Raw genomic sequence first — 17,033 nt, 5'->3', positions numbered from 1 at the left:
CTATTGCAGTATCATCATTACACACAGAAGGTGCAATTACTCACACAAACCTTCCAAAGGTTAGGATAGCATATATGAGATGAGTACACAAGATACATCAGGCAGGGGTCCAGACACACCAACGCACATGCTGCTCACCTGCTGATACTGCATGTCAACAGAGAGCTTGTTCTCGAGCACCAGCGCCTCTGCCCAGCTGGTCCGGTAAAACCACAACGACGCGGTGGTGGTCTTCTGCTTCTCAAGGTCCTGCAGAAGGTCCAAGATGTAGAGGGAGGACCTCATGGGGCTTTGCAGTCTCTCTAAAGAAGAAGATGGTTTTTAATATTTGTAGTACTATTGTGGGCTTAGCTACAGGGACAGCAGGTAATATGGAGAAAATTATATATTAGAGTAGGAACAATCTTATGTCATGGCGCAGTGGGAAATCAACACATTATTTCTTTATGTACATTCTTAACAGGTGGATTCTTCGGTGCAGCCAGAATCTTTACACTTAGAAAGCCCTTGACATGGGCTTTATTAATCACACTAAAAAACTGAGGGTATCACTGGATTCCTTTTTCCAGGTCCTATTTGTTAATATCCCATAGTTTTCAACAATGCCTGTGTGTTTGACTTTCTAATTATCGTTCTTTTGCACCTCAACAGAAGCAACATCGGCATCCAAGACACCGACTATCCACAACTCAAGGGGATCAGCATTGGACTGAGACTTGACATCCTCGGCCACCATTTTCCAAGAAGTCACATTCAAGACCTGCTGCACCACCTGCAATAGTCCAAGCCACCACCCTACCGGCAGGAGACCACGAAGTGCAAGATGCCCAGGGTTTCTAAGATCCAGAACACCATGATCCATCAGATCCCATCTCGCTGCAGGATCCAGAAAGAACTGAAGACATACCTCTCAAAGAACACCGCACCTGCTAGTACCCAGATCTACTGTAACATCCACACAGACGCTGTGTAAAAAATTACTTGAGTACCCAATGACTTCTCTGAGTACTCCAGTTCATCACAGTTAGGCTTGTGCTCAATACGTACACATGCATACATACAATCACACGTATGATATAACAACTCTAAAGCTACATCTGATTTACAATTGTAGAATACTAACGAAGGTGGACTAAATTAATCTGGAATAAGTCAACAAAGTTATAAATATCTGAAGTTGGGAACACTAGGGGCCAGATTTAATAGAAAAAGGTGGTGTGCTGCGTTGCGCCAAATTTGGCAGCGTTGTGCACTGTAATTTTAAAAGAAAACGTATGCGCCATATTTACTAGAATACTGTGCACCCCTGTGTTTCCCCCTGTGCTGGCGCTAAATTTGCCAATGTGCACCAGCGCACCAACCCTTGCATTATACTGCAAAGATGGCTGAGTTGAGAGGGAGATTATTTTTAGGCAGGAAGGGAAACCTTCCTGCACAAAAAGAATCTTAAATGGCAATTTGCCTTTTCTATGTGCAATGCAAAATACAGCACACATAGAAAGAGCAAAAAACGAGGAGAAATGAAAGCATTTCCCCTTGTTGCGCCATGCTAATCCCACCCACTCGTAAATCGGAGGCAGCGTCTAAATGCAATGGGTGTTGCTGTGGAATGCCCACAGCAACACCCATTGCACACCCCTTCCATGCCAAGTGCTGCGTGTGAAGGGGCTGTATTTACAAGGTGGCGTTAAGTCACAAAAAGTGAATATGCCCCTAGATAAACACATAAAGAATACTACATAACTTCACCTAAATCATAACTATATTTCAAATTACATTGTGCATTGGCAGCGGCTTGGAAATTGTGTTGCAAGCCTGCAGTGTTTAACACGCACTATTCATAATTGATCCTGCAGGAACGCAATGATTGCACCAATGCATGACAGAGCAAACTCACAGAAGGGTTGTATAGAAGGGGTGATCATTAATCCTGTGTAATGCAGTGCATACTCAAAGAAGCCTCTGTAGTAGGAATGATGACTGCACCCATGCACAGTAGTGTATTCTGTAGGAAGGGCTTTGTAAGAGAGATGATACCTGCACCCATGCATGAGGGTGCACACTCAAAGACCTGTTCTATAGAAGGGGTGATCATTAATCCTGTGTAATGCAGTGCATACTCAAAGAAGCCTCTGTAGTAGGAATGATAACTGCACCCATGCACAGTACTTTATTCTGTAGGAGGGGCTTTGTAAGAGAGATGATACCTGCACCCATGCATTAAAGTGCACACTCAAAGACCTGTTCTGTAGGAGGGATGATCATTAATCCTGTGTAATGCAGTGCATACTCAAAGAAGCCTCTGTAGTAGGAATGATGACTGCACCCATGCACAGTAGTGTATTCTGTAGGAACGGCTTTGTAAGAGAGATGATACCTGCACCCATGCATTAAAGTGCACACTCAAAGACCTGTTCTATAGAAGGGGTGATCATTAATCCTGTGTAATGCAGTGCATACTCAAAGAAGCCTCTGTAGTAGGAATGATGACTGCACCCATGCACTGTACTTTATTCTGTAGGAGGGGCTTTGTAAGAGTGATGATACCTGCACCCATGCATGAGAGTGCGCACTCAAAGACCTGTTCTGTAGGAGGGGTGATCATTAATCCTGTGTAATGCAGTGCATACTCAAAGAAGCCTCTGTAGTAGGAATGATGACTGCACCCATGCACAGTAGTGTATTCTGTAGGAAGGGCTTTGTAAGAGAGATGATACTTGCACCCATGCATGAGAGTGCACACTCAAAGACCTGTTCTGTAGGAGGGATGATCACCACGTCCATGGTAGTGTATTTTTTAGGAAGGGCTTTGTCGGAGAGGTGATAATGCCACCCTATGCAGGGGAGTGTGTATTCAGATAAGCGCTCCGTAGGAGAGACAGTAACTGGACCCTGTCTAGAGTAGTGGGTACTCAAGGAGGGATGGTGCAGGAGTGCAGTTCAGAGGATAACAGCACCCATGCACAGGAGCGCATACTCAATAAGGGTCTTGTAGGGGGGTCAATGACCACATCCATGCACGGGAGAACGTACTCAAGGAAGGTCCTGTAGAAGGATCAATGACCACATCCAGGCAAGGGAGAACGTGCTCACGGAAGGTCCTGTAGAAGGATCAATGACCACATCCAGGCAAGGGAGAACGTACTCAAGGAAGGTCTTGTAGAAGGATCAATAACCACATCCAGGCAAGGGAGAACGTACTCAAGGAAGGTCCTGTAGAAGGATCAATTACCACATCCAGGCAAGGGAGAACATACTCAAGGAAGGTCCTGTAGAAGGATCAATGACCACGTCCAAGCATGAGAGCGCATACTGACCTGAACTTTCTCCCCAGGTTATGCCATACTCTTCCATGTGCTCCTTCTGGGTGACTCCCAGCCTCTCGCACAACTTTTGGGTTACATCACCAACAGTCTATAGAAAGGTAAGCAGGAAGGAGAAGACGGAGGTAAGTGCACATATTCGTTGAAAGTGGTCTGCCATGTACTTCCGTGTGTTACACTGTACATACTCAAAGATAAATACAATTTTGGCATCAGAAAGTCTAGACCCGTGTGATTTTCATGTTGATGGACCACTTTGAGACCATTCCTGTGTGATTTCCCTGAACTCATTAATCCCAAACTACTATTTTTTCATTACGTGGACAACAATATTTGTTTTTGGCGGGAATTTTGAGATATCTGCACCCCTCAATTTTGTGATTTTTTGTATTTTTCTTATTTATATGTAGTTTTATATAGATTTGCAGTGGGTACAAAAGTGAACAGGAACAGCAGAAATATAAGTGTATGTGTAATAAATATAACAACCATGGCACATTGTAATGGCACCAAAATAGAGTACATATGTGCAACAGCATTCGCAAACCTTTGAAGATGAGCGTATCAACGAATAATAAGATGATTACGTGGGCCGAAGAGGGTAAAGTAATTTTGGAGTTTATAGGAAACTAAAGATGCCAAAGACGCTGGACCAGAAGCCACCTCACCTGCTTTTGAAACCCTTCATGTGAGGAGTTGATTGTTCCAACTGGGGGAATAGAGCACCACACTTTGAGTGTTCTCCCGGCGAAGGACCATTTGAGAGTTCCTTAATTCTTAAAAGTTGGGGGTTGTTGGAACTTCTTGGGGTACGGAATCATCCAGATATGGGGAGCTTGAGGGTCAGGCATTGTGGTGCTCTAGAATGGTGCACCCCGTGCACTATAAAGGCTAGTTTTAAAATTCTCCTGGCTTCAATGGAGAGTCAATGAGGGTGTCTAGAGCCACTGTTACAACTTCTCACCATGATCCTGAGACTGACCTTGCTCCTACATGGAGGACAGGCTTTTCAGGTGGGCAGGTGAAGTTCGGGGTGCCTGCCAACAGTGCATCACCGTAATCGATCCTGAAAGGACTAGATATTGTACCACAGATTTAAAATCACCCTAAGTATAAAGTATAAATGCCAGTGACTTGGTACAGTCAATGATGGAGGGTCAATGATGGAGGGCATACAGTTGATCATGGTGAGATTGTCAAACCAGATTTGGATTGGACTATTGGCAGGGGTTGATTCGAGGAATTATGCTGTGAGGGGTTCTCTTTCAGATGTTGGGTTTTTAGGACTGAATATTAGTGGGAGTGTGGGCTTCATAGGTAATATCTCAGGGGGGAATAAATACAGATGGATGGCGTTGCCGTAACGATGCCAGGAGATGTTCTCGGGAGTGCAGCTCATTATTCTTTACAGGATGAGACCCCAGTTCCCCGCTTAGGCTCTCCCCTCTTACCATAGGGCCTGATTTAGATTTTGGCAGACGGGTAATCCATCACCATTGTGACAGAGTAACCCATCCACCAAAATCTAAATCAGGCCCATATCCTTTTCTCTTTTCATGTAAACCCTTTCCTTCGGCTATATCTAAACTTGATGACACTTTTACCTGCAAACCCTACCTCTTAACTGAACACTCCCCATTTTTTAAAGATCAGTATTTTTGTTCTCCTAATTTAATTAATCCTAGATTTTCCTAACCCGAGGTAATAAATATGAAAACAAAACAGGTCACCAGAAAGAACAAGATGTCTGCCCAATGAGACTGTTCGGAGCACAATTCTGAAAACATTTGTGTGCTGTTGTGGGGCATCTAGGACGTACATTTATGGGATGGATATTTGCCACTCTCTGTTCAGTCGACTGGCCTGAACTGTCAAACTGGGAGCCGCAATAACAAGCAAGAAAACATTTACAAAGTACCGATGGGTGGGCGCAAACTTCACTGCACACACGGCCAGTATTTGGTAAATCGTTCATGCCCACTTTGTTTTGTTGTCTGATATTCCAGATGAGAAGGCATGACCAAAAGAAACGACCAGCAACCAGGACATCATTTATGAGGATCTGCCTGGTTGTGAGCTAGTGCCATTCCAACCACACACTAGCGTCATTTTTTTTACGCTAATGTGGCTCTAGATGGCCAGAAACGCAGCACCATATTTACAAAGTAGTGCGATACTTTGTAACCCTTTGCGCTACATTATGCCTGCACCAGGCATAATGTATGCAAAGGGTGTGTAATTTTGTTTCTGCACATTTAACACCTGCTCAGAGCAGGTGTTAAAAAAAGGCTCACATTGGTTACAATGGGCCTCTAGGTGCTTTGCAGGATTAGCGTCAACATTTTTTACGCTATTCCTGCAAAGCGGCGAACTAGCAGTAAATATTTTGACATTAGTTCCCTAACTACCGCCATGGTGTGCCTTACGTTAAATACGGCGCACACATGGTGGCGTTGGGGGGTGCAAGAAAAGTGGCGCTGCACTATGTGCAGCGCCACTTTTCAAAAATATGCCCCTTAGTTTTGATAAATACGCTTTTGAGATGAGATGCTGATTCAGTCAGTGTGTACAGACAGACGGATGGGCTTCCATACACACTTGAGTGAGAGAAGCAGTGTATGGGTGGAGTCTGCTGTGAGATGCATTACATGTGGGTGCCTGATTGGCTGTGACACTACAGGGGAGTGGCATAAGATTTTAGATGAAAAAATGTTCCACCAGGATTGGGTGAGATAGATCTGTATAAGCTAAGCAGGCCAACCCTGTGGTGCTGGGCGTCCAAATCTACTCTCAAGGTTTGGACAGGTGCAGGGCCCTGGCCTCGAAGAGACCTTTCCAAGAATTGGGGAAGGACCTTCATGGACCCCATGGTGGGTGGAACAGCAGTATGCTGTGTTCGAGCCACGGAGAGGAGTTTCTGCAGTGCCTGCTTGGTTCTGAACCATCTATGCAACCAAGGAGGTTGGCGGGGAATCAGTATCCACCAGACGCCAGCGAGGCAGAGGGTGGACAATGTCTGATGGACCACCGCCACCAGACCACCAACCGGACTAGATGACAATTGGGTGTAGGTGTGACCCCAAAATCCAAGTTGGGACAAAATCTTTTACTGACCTTGCACATAACAAAGAAATCAGTATGGTTGAAGAAATCTTGTGTTCGTGCCCCATTTCCCCTGTCCCCCATCTAATTCTTCAGTTAGGATATTCAAGAAAGTTTTAGGGCCTTCTGATCCTCGATTTTTAGTATTGTGTTGAGAGAATCAAACTGTGAGTTTTATGAAATTATTTGTTTGTTTCTTCATTCATTCATGCATTCTTTCATGTCTAAGGGACTGATTTAGAGCTTGGCGGATGGGCTACTCTATCACAACAGTGACGGATATCCCGTCTGCTGAAATATAAATCCCATTACCTTCTATATAGTTCTAAATCCCTCTTTACAAGTGAAGCACATAGGGTTTGCGAGCAGAGGGCCCACATTCAGTAAGTAATCACCTCATCAGCCCCATAACAATCTTCTGCACTACTCTGCCACCACCCCACGCTGCCCAACCATCCCTCTAGTCCACTGCATTTTGATATTGTGTCTAAGATGGGTCTCATTGTTATGTTGGGCAAAGTGCCTCGAAGCAGGCTACAGCAGTGATCACTTACTGTCCCCATGTGGACTTTCAGCGACTGCCGCTGGGCTCCCGGGAGATTCACGAAGATCCACCGCAAACCCTTTCCCACCTGCAGGAAGAAGAAAGGAATTACCATAGGAGAAGACAACTGATGCTGTGGGTGGCTCAAGCGGAAGAACCACCACTTGCAATTCAGCTGCAATGATCATGATACATTTTGTCTCTGGTCTACCAGCCACCACGTGCATTACTGAGTACGAACGGAGCAAGTCTTCTGGTGTGTGATTGGAAGTGTTCTCCAATGTAGGTCTTAGTTGACTACCTGTGGGAGGTATCAGATCTAAGCACCTTTGCCTTGTGCACACACTAATGAGGTGCCTGTCCTCTTTTTCAGAAGATTGAGGTGTTTAACACTTGGATTTGGGCTCATGATCTAAATTTCAACAGCACAGAGATCGGCATATCTATTAGGCAGGCATGTGCTGTGTTGGTAGAATATTGTTATTGGAAGAAGACCCTTGATAGCGTGCATTTTTATTTTACATACATTGGGCCAAATTTACTAACTATTCGATCAGTGCAGTGTTTCATGAGAGGGAGAGAGCAGAACAGCGCCAGAGCTGTTAAGATATTGGACCTGATTTATACATTTTTTTGCACCGTATTTGCATCATTTTTTGACACAAAAGCAGCGCAAACGTACAAAATATAATTGTATTTTGTAAGTTTGCGCCGCTTTTGCTTCAAAAAATGTTGCAAATTCAGCGCTAAAAAAGTATAAATCAGGCCCATGGTGTGTTAACTCTTTTATCTGCAATGGGACTCTTTTCGCGGCTTTAGGCCACGCATACACTCTTGCACCACTGTGGTAGAGTGTGTGAGTCACGTCTATCATAAAAATCAAATTGGAAGGGGACCCTTTAAAATGTTTCCAAATGTTTATGTGTGCTGTACAATACAGCACCCATGCAACTTTAGAAAAGATTGGAGAAAAGAAAACTTCTCCAACATTGCACAAGCCTCAAAGAGGTGTACATCTTCGGCACAAAGCCCCGTCTACTCTTTTTTTAAATAGAGCTTTGTGTCAAACATCCAAGAACCACTCATGGCCACTCCTTGAAATAATGTAGTGCCTTTCTCTAGTTTGCATTATTTCAGGGCTAGTTCCAGCGAATAACAAGCTGTGCCCTGGAAAGTAAATCCAAATTCAACACTTTTGTGATGTCACCTGGTGCAAAGTGTTAGTAACTCTTGGCCGTTGTGTCTGACATCTTACCTGTAAAGCCTTGATCTCCATCGGTGAGGGATAATAGATGCGGCCTCCTATGCTGGAGCTTCGTCTCATCTGCTGGTAGCAGGCTCTTGCAAGCACTACGTCAACAAGAGAAATATCAGAATGTACTATTGGCTGCAGCAAACAGGATAGTGCATGTAGTGAGCTAACATCTGCAGCAATTATGCAGTCAGATGAGCTGGATAGATGAATCAACAACACAAAAAACCCTCCTGAATCAGGAAAAGCACTCACCCAGGCAAAATTCACCTGATGAACCAAGGATAGAACGGAACCAAGCAATGATCACCAGCAATTATAGGCTAAGGACAAGTATAAACTGGCTGGAGATCAGCTGACCTGCACATCCAATACCCACTCTCATTCCTGCAGAACCCTTCTGAATTGAACAACCAAGGACAACACTCACCCGGACAACCCCCTGTTAAAATGATCAACCAAGGAAAAATCTAAACCAGGTAAAAATCTGCCAGAATTACAGAGTACAGAAATAAATCAACTGACTAGATATCAGCTGAGCTTGGCGACCACAAAAAGCATCCACTCAGACATCTGTGATGCAGACTGAAAAATAATAAGCAAATTAGGTAGATGTTTGCTGTACTGATGAACTAAATGGTTAAATCAACTAGGCAGAGATGCACTGAATAAGTAAGGCATCAGCTGCACAGGTCCACCAGGACCCATGCAAACATCAGCTAAACTGAATAGCTAAGGACATTGACTGAATAAGGTAAAGATCTGTCAAACTGATAGACCAAACACAGCACTACATTGGGAAAAAAACATAATGAACTGGGCAATCGAGGAAAATACCCCCAATACCCATCCTGATGAACCAGTGTCCACATTCAACTTTGCAAAGGACAACTAAACTGGTGAACCAATGACAGAACTCAACTAGCCAAAGGTCAAACCAAGCCTAGGCCTTAACCTGGTTACGATCAGCTGAACCAATGAACCCATGAGATTAGTGAACTGGGCAATGATCAGCCAAACCGATGAATGAAGGAGAGCGCTCAACTGGCTATAAATAAGCCAAACTCATGAAGCAAGGGCAGAACCCAACCAAACAAATGTCAGCCAAAGCGATAAACCAAAAAGATGATGGATCCAGTCAAAGTTCAGCCACACTGATGAGTTAGACACAACAGACACCCAGGCAAAGATCAGACAAACTGACAAACCAAGGAGAGCACTTTCCAATTCTAACTGCTAGATTAAACTAAAACAAACTAATGTGACACTGGTGTTGCATTGGTTGCTTTCCTGGATGTCTTGGATGCACCCTGAGTTCCTCTGTTCTTTAGCTGCAACTCACTACATTAAAAAGTAGAAATCTTGTCTCTTAGTGGGAAAACGTGCATGTGTGGTGTCTTCTCCAGGGGTCCTCTAGCATTGTCTTGGTTGCCCCCTGTGTCTTTCTTACCAACTAAGGTGTTGCTGCCACATCTGACCACAGTTTTCAGATACTGCTGCACTGTGCTGAGCAGAGGGTCGAAACAAGGACAGTAGGCTGCCATGATGTAGAGAAGCTGCCAGCACCGGAAGGAGCTGTCCCTGCGACAGAGGGAAGAAGAGGCTGGAATGAGAATGAATCCTTTCCAAAGACAGTGAATCAATCACATTACTGGTTACTCTAGTGGGAGAACAAGGGGTGGATACAACTGTCTTACACCCCCATGCGTTGCTGCTCTTCTCCCTGGTGGTCCCACGATGCCCCGCTCATCCCTCTAGCACCAGCTGTCGGTCTGCAGTTCTTGATGAGGTGACAAAGTTCTTTCAGGTGTGATCCAAAGTTTTTTGCACCTCAGATAAAAGGAGGTTTTGCATTTTGGTGTTTCTCTTCTTCTTTGTAACAATACAATATTCAAGACCTTTAGTTGCAATCTTGGATCATGATGTGAGTTATCTTGAGGTGTCTGGCAAGTATCACCTTAACCTAGCAGTGTGCTGACCGGTCATAATGTTTTCAAATGCAGAGGACAACCTCTCCAGGATGGAGCTCGTACTAGGACAATAAGCTTGAGTGGATAGTCTGAGTTTCATATTGACAGACTTTAAGGTCCTGATGCTATGTAAGTACGTACTCGTATGCTTTACAGAGTAGACAAAACTCAACATTTCCAATTTCTGGCTCTTCTATAAGCCAAACTACTGACACTAGTTTCAGACATCTGCTGAGACTCACAGTTCATGAGTCTGAATCCCAGCAAGGCCAACTCAGCCTGCCACCCTTGGAGGAGGTACAATTGAGATCTTTAAGTTGGTTTACATAAAACCTGTTGTGTACAGAGCATAGAAATGGCAACACTGAGGCATTAAAGCTATTTTGTAGAAAAGCCATAAAGGCACCTCAAACAGATGTCCATCATGTGAACAGTTTTTTTTATTGTTCTTTTCTCATTACCTATTTGAGCTTCTGTTGTAAGTCATTTGCTTCAGTATCTGGCAGTACACCTCCTGCTGCAGTTCTCGCTGTTTACAGCTTTCTCTGCACATCTGTATGGAAAATGCAAATAAAATCAATTAAGAATCTTCAAACTTTCACAGGGTTGTTTCACCTTCACTTCTGCACATTTCATTTATTCCCAAGGCAAGTCCTTCCAGAAAACCTGCTTTAAAGTTTGAACTTGGCTTTAAAACACTTTCCATTAAAAAATTGTTCGTTTTGTAAATGTTACCCTATCACTGAAATTGTAACATGCAGCGGAAGGTCTGTTTTGGCATACCTATCAAGTTTCAGTTAATTTCTATCAGTTTCACAAAGGTTTACGGATGTAATCATAGTGTCAGAAGAATGAGAATACTATGCTCTCATTAAGTCTGAGAAACACCCTTAGATAAAAAAAAAACTTGGGGCTTGACTTAGCTATCGGTGGATGGGTTATCCATCACCGTTGTGACGAAGTAACCCATCCGCCAATATCTAAATCAGGCCCTTACTGAGTTATACACTAGTTATTCTAAAATGCTTTCTTTATGGAAGATCTTGTAATATGGTGATCTCATTCTGCCAGTATCCTAGTGTTGCTGGAAACAGCTTCTCCCTGAAACCTAGATGGCTTAGATTTGCATTGGCGTAGTATGTGTTGACATGTACAACAGTCTGATGCCAGAGGAACACTATAAAAGTGTTATACACGTCATTGTGTTGCATTTTACAATCTTCATCACCAGGGTAACTCCTCTGCAATAAACCTTAGCTTTGTTTAAGAATATCTGTAACATGTTGATTGTCCATGTTCATTTGATGCAAGGGCAACGAATGAAGAACATGTTGGGTTATGAAGAACAGCAATGTGTAAAACAGTTTGCACATGGCAGTTTGAAATATCTTAGAAAAAAGACACCTCTTAGCAAGGTGTGGTTGGGACAACCCACTTGAGTTACTCCCTGCCAAAGGTGAGTAGATTCCACACAGCCAGCGTCATCACTTAAAGACACACATAGCCAGACAGGGATGACCCCATACACATGCAGTGCACTGATTATAATATTACATATTGACAATAAGGTGGGCAGTATGAGATCAGGCCAGTCCCTTGTGCACAAGGGAAGCACTGGAGAAGGGAATGCTATTGTAAAACAAATATACATTGACCGAGGGTTGTACAGCCAGCCTCCAACCACAAAAATAGTTTTATGTGTCCCACTGGCTGAAGAGTTTCCTGTTAATTGCTGAAATGATTATGATTATTTTAGTGCCTCTGTCTTCCTTTTCGAGCAGTGGCCTATTTCTTTGCTGCACATGCATTTGAGGCTCAGCACCGCCATAGATATGGCGGCCCAGCAGTATTTCTAGGCTCTTAATGAGCCCTGAAAAATCCCACGATAGACTTTGTGAAGCCTTCAGGAGGTAAATCTCCTCACAAGTCATTAGGCTAATGATGAGAAACTGAGGGCTTGACTCAGATCTTGGCGGAGGGGAATAATTTGTCACAAACACGATGGATAGCCCGTCTGACATATTATGATCCTATTATAGCCTGTGGAGATCGTAAGACGGCGGACGGGATATCCATCACATTAGTGACGGAGTAACCCATCCGCCAAACTCCAAATCAGGCCCTGGGTCTTTGAGGCGCCAGCCATACTCAATCGAGGACCCCGGTGCTCCTTGACCATCAGATCTTCCAGGCACTCTTAGTGATTCAGCTGAAGATACAGGGATAACCTATGCCATCCTCATAGAGATGAAAACCTGCATCCCTGGTCCTCAGGAGGCTACAGGTAGGATGGAATATCTTATAGAACAGATTGTTCATAAAGCTGATGATTCATGCAGTCTCTGTACGTGGGCGCACTCAGAGCACTTTACAGAGTCCAGTGGATGCTCAGAAACTCCTATTTAGACAACGCTTTCAACCACTTGAGTGATAGTCCATTGCCTGAGCCACTTTGGACAGTGATGCGAGAAGAGCCTAGTGGTTGTCCGTGGTGTTAGAAGCTGGTCATACATATAAGAGCACCTTCATCATACATGTGCCACAGATGAACATACAAGAGCACATGTGCTCTCTATGCTAGTTTAGGACTTTAATCAGAGCCGGGCACAAAAAACACACAGATCTATACCAAACCTCTTCACAATGCCACAAGAAGTGTGAAAATGGACAAATGTCAGTGGATCCAGAAGATATGTGATAGACCCACAGTGATAGATTTCCGAGCCGTCTGGGATTCCCGCAGCCATTTTCAAATACACGCTCAATGGAAACCTCACACTTCATGCAGTTCACACCGTTCACCATGGAACCTTCATACGTCAATGCAAACTACCTGTGGGAACAAGAGAACCTACAGCAAGTGCCAAACCTGAAGGATGGCAAGTTGTATAACCTTATCTACAGCAGGTTTATGATGCTTTAGAAGCTGCTACTTGAAATAGCACGTTCATTCAACCTTCTGTTTGTGAAACATTGAGTCTAGTAAAATTTATAGCTGATGTACCTGCTCAGGTCTGGCAACAACTGCTTTCGAGAGGACCAAAGGTCGCGCACATCACCCCATTTCTCCATTTGCAGTAAACACAAAGGTCATTTAGTTGGAGTTTAGCCCATATGCTTGGCAAAAAAATTGAGGGGCTTCTTTGCAAGCCCCTTGAGCCACCGATGCATCACTTTTTCCCCATATAAAAAGTGACGCACCAGTGACACAAGGGGCTTGTAAATAAGTCCCTGAGTATTCCTAACTAGGGAAGGAAAATTCAGAGAAAGTTCCATATCTGTAACCCTGGTGAGTTTAGGAATCATAGCCTTATGATGTTGGTGTCTCGTGAGTCGCAGAGTAAACATGTTTTGTAGATCTGGCTTTAAATGGGAGGCTGAGACAATAATAGAAGTTTAAGGAGAAGGTAAGTTGGGCGACCAAGTAAGAATTGTAAGTGCTGGTGTCATGTGATCCATGTATCTCAGACACAGGATGAGACAAAATGTGTGGGTTTGTGATCAGTAGAGTCAACCATGTTGAACCAAAATCACATTTATGTGTCCCCAACATTGGATCCACACCGTTTTCATTTCCATGTACACAGGTAATGGTATTTCTATAAAAGGCCCATAGCTAGTGAGCAATAACCGCTTTAGGTAGCGGTAGAGGGTCTGAGCTCCAATTGGGTGCAATAGTACTAGAATTCCAAAGCCACCAATAGTAAACATCTTTGCCCACCACATATATTGGCCAGTAAGTATTGACTACTGCCGGGCCCTGAGAAATGTTCTCACCATTAACTGTTGGTAGGAAACCTATCATCCTAGCAAAGTGTCCTGATTATGGTGTAGTACTTTGTAATGTCATTTAGAATCTGAACACGAAAGGCACTGGTGGGCAGCAGGGTGAGGGTGGGGGGTGGTCTCACTCATGTGTATGTTATATATTGGAGGCAGAGTATTCAGGTCAAGGTCAGGGTCGGCACAGGGAAGTCAATCGGCAGAGACCGCCGACGAGGTGGTGAGCTCAGGATCGGGCAGCGACCTTGGCACAAGGCAAGCCTACATGCCGGATAAGGCAGCATTCACAAATGGTTTCAGTGTCAGTGGAGGCAAAAGGTTCTCCTGAGTGCGAGGAGGCTCGCTTGTTCAAATGTGCCTATGTGCAAGACATTGGTGTGGGAACGGAGGACATGGACAACATGCAAGGCGGCCAAGGGTGACACCAGTAAATTGAAAATGGGGGAAGGGATGAGCAATATACTGGGACAAGAGGAGCAGATTGGGACAGATACACCTATGTCATAGATATGACAAATAGTGTATGACAGATAGACAAGAAGGAGATGGGAAAAAGGATGATAAAGGGCAAACAGATACATTAGAGAGTAAGGAGTTGAAGATAAAAAAAGCTCCAGTATATGGGGACGTCTAAACCTTTGGGAGCCACTTAAGGCTGTCCACAAAGGAAAAAATATGGAAAGGAGAATATGTAGAAGTCCTAAAACTTCTACATAAGGATCTTCAGGTGAAAGAAGGGTCTAAAGAAGAGGAACATGAGCTGGCCAAGTGGCCTGAGGGGCCGGTGACAATTGAGAATTGGACAGCAGCATCCATGAGTCCATGGATCATGGTTGATCCATAAACAATGGATCCATGGCAAGGTGTCACTAGGGATTTGCCCTTTCCAGGATACGAGTTCCTGTCAGAAGAATTAGTCAACATCAGCTGTAGTCCTGGGTAATACGTGTGGTAACCTGTGTGGGTGGCATGATGTTCCATTGGTCCTTCTCAATTATATGTAAAAATGTCTCTAAGGAAAAAGTACACAAAATCTAGTGCTAAACAACTTGTTTCAAAACACAATTAAAAAAATGAGGTTGGAAAAGTGTCAAATTGTGTACCACTGCACTGTTGTTATTTACTTTGCTAGTGTTTCCCCAATCTCTATTTTCTAAAACCCCTGCTTACTTCACCTCTTCTGGAAATGGCAGATCCCTGGTGAACCGTGCTCTGGAACCTATCTACAGCACTTATCCCCAACATGCTTACGCGCATTGCTTCTGTATACACAGAGCCATTCACATTCTGGCACTGAAGCCAGGCTCATGCAGGACTTCAAGAAAGAACAGATGGTTGGTATCTTTCTCCAGAAAGGTGACAACTGTGACTAAATTTCAGCTTCCTCTAGGACAGTGGCTCCCAACCTGTGGTCCGGGGACCCCTGGGGGTCCGCAAAGCCTTCTCAGAGGGTCCGCGAGAGCTTAGAAAGTTCAGAAATATTAACAAATATTGACAAATTAGGTCCCCAGCTTCCACTAATGGCTCAGGCGGGGGTCCCCGGATTCCAATGATGATTCAGTGGGGGTCCCTGGGTTCCACTAATGTTAAAGTGGGGGTCCACAGAAATGAAAAGGTTGGGAACCACTGCTCTAGGATAGGTGATTGGTAGAGTCATAGTTTAGGGTGCTACCAACACAGGAAACATTTTGAAGGAAAAAATAAACATTGTACCACATCCTGGGCTCCCACAGAGACTGGATTGCACCACTCATCAGGAGGATCGTTCAGTGTTATCCAGAATCACCTGCTTTCAGGATTCCACCATGAACAGGCGCAGCCCTCTTGGGAAGATCAGTGCAAAGAGATAGAAGAAGGACTCACCTGAAGAATCGAGTGGACGAGAGGCACCTCCATGTTGGTAAGGCATGGGCTGTCCCCCGTGAAACACAGCAGAGCTAAAAGGGTGGCAAAAGTAACATTGACTATTGTTATTAGCTTCACAATTGTTTAGCTAAAACTTCAGTGGCCCATTACATAGTTTGAGCATCGTGGACATGTTCCCTTTCACACATACAAAGGGGACTTCATCACGTTAGGGAACTTACCAGCCTAAACCTATCCTGTGTCGCACGACTTTGGAGAAGCTCCCTAAGTCCACTCGCACTGGTGTTGCTCACTGTAAATGATTTTAGACCCAACTAGTGCTACCGTAAGCATGTTCCGGATTGTAATTGGCCATCGGCGCCAAGGGGCAGACATTCGTCTCATCCACAAACAAAGCGCCCATAGCTTGCCAAGACATGTTTTAAGTAATGATTTTTAAAAGTATTTCCTTCTCTATATTTCTGCCACAGGGTTTCTGTATATGTGACTGAAAGGAACAAGCGAACTAAAAATGGAATAACACCTTCAGTATAGAGTAGCAGCATTAAACTGTGTTGCTGTTCTTGGGCGAGCAATAAGTAATTGTTCATTTTAAATACTCAGGGGCTGATTTAAGAAAACTGGAGCTGCACCCGGTGCAGCGCCACTTATCTCGCGCCCCTTAACGCCCGCCTACCGCCACCATGTGCGTGCCGTATTTAAAATACAGCGCACCATGGCGCAGGGTAGGGGGCAATAGCGTCAGAATTCCTGACGCTATTGATGCACTCTGCAGGAGTAGCGCCAACATTTTAGCGCAACTCCTGCAGAGCACATAGCAGCCAATTGTATTCAATGGTATGCCCCTCTTAACGCCTGCTCTGGGCAGGCGTTAAAAGTGCTGAAAAAATGGTGACGAAGGCATGTGGCACAAACGCTTACAAAGTGGCGCTATGCATGCATTGTGCCATTTTGTAAATATGCCGAGTGTAAAAAGCCACTTTAGTGCCGCATTAGCATAAAAAAAATGCCGCTATGGCGGTGCTAAGGCCTTTTAAATCAGGCACTCAGTGTCATAAACACCACTGCCAGTTTCTCGTGTAGGCAGAGACTTCACTGCACCCGTCGTGTGGGATTGAGACCCCACTCTGAGGAGTCTGCAGCCTCCATTCACTGCTAAGGTAGAGGCAGTCTCTGCTGGGAGAACTCCGCCT

The 17,033-nt window shown here is 44.4% G+C and overlaps 1 protein-coding gene across 2 annotated transcripts in view; it reads right to left on the bottom strand.

The window, feature by feature from the left end:
- The window catches only part of LOC138282937 (unconventional myosin-XV-like), a 130,506-nt gene that overhangs the window by 34,626 nt on the left and 78,847 nt on the right, over window positions 1–17,033 (bottom strand). For both annotated transcript variants that reach the window (XM_069221001.1, XM_069221000.1), the window contains exons 6-12: window positions 15,838–15,911; window positions 10,653–10,744; window positions 9,672–9,802; window positions 8,225–8,319; window positions 6,980–7,057; window positions 3,318–3,414; window positions 139–302 (exon numbers count right to left, since the gene is read on the bottom strand). In XM_069221001.1, the coding sequence (XP_069077102.1) occupies window positions 139–302; window positions 3,318–3,414; window positions 6,980–7,057; window positions 8,225–8,319; window positions 9,672–9,802; window positions 10,653–10,744; window positions 15,838–15,911 (731 nt within the window). The remainder of the gene's footprint in view (window positions 1–138; window positions 303–3,317; window positions 3,415–6,979; window positions 7,058–8,224; window positions 8,320–9,671; window positions 9,803–10,652; window positions 10,745–15,837; window positions 15,912–17,033) is intronic.

The sequence above is a fragment of the Pleurodeles waltl genome, chromosome 2_2, assembly GCF_031143425.1.
Source record: "Pleurodeles waltl isolate 20211129_DDA chromosome 2_2, aPleWal1.hap1.20221129, whole genome shotgun sequence".
NCBI classification, from domain to species: Eukaryota; Metazoa; Chordata; class Amphibia; order Caudata; family Salamandridae; genus Pleurodeles; species Pleurodeles waltl.
The sequence above is the reverse complement of the archived record's forward strand: the minus strand, read 5'-3'. Positions and strand labels throughout refer to the sequence as shown.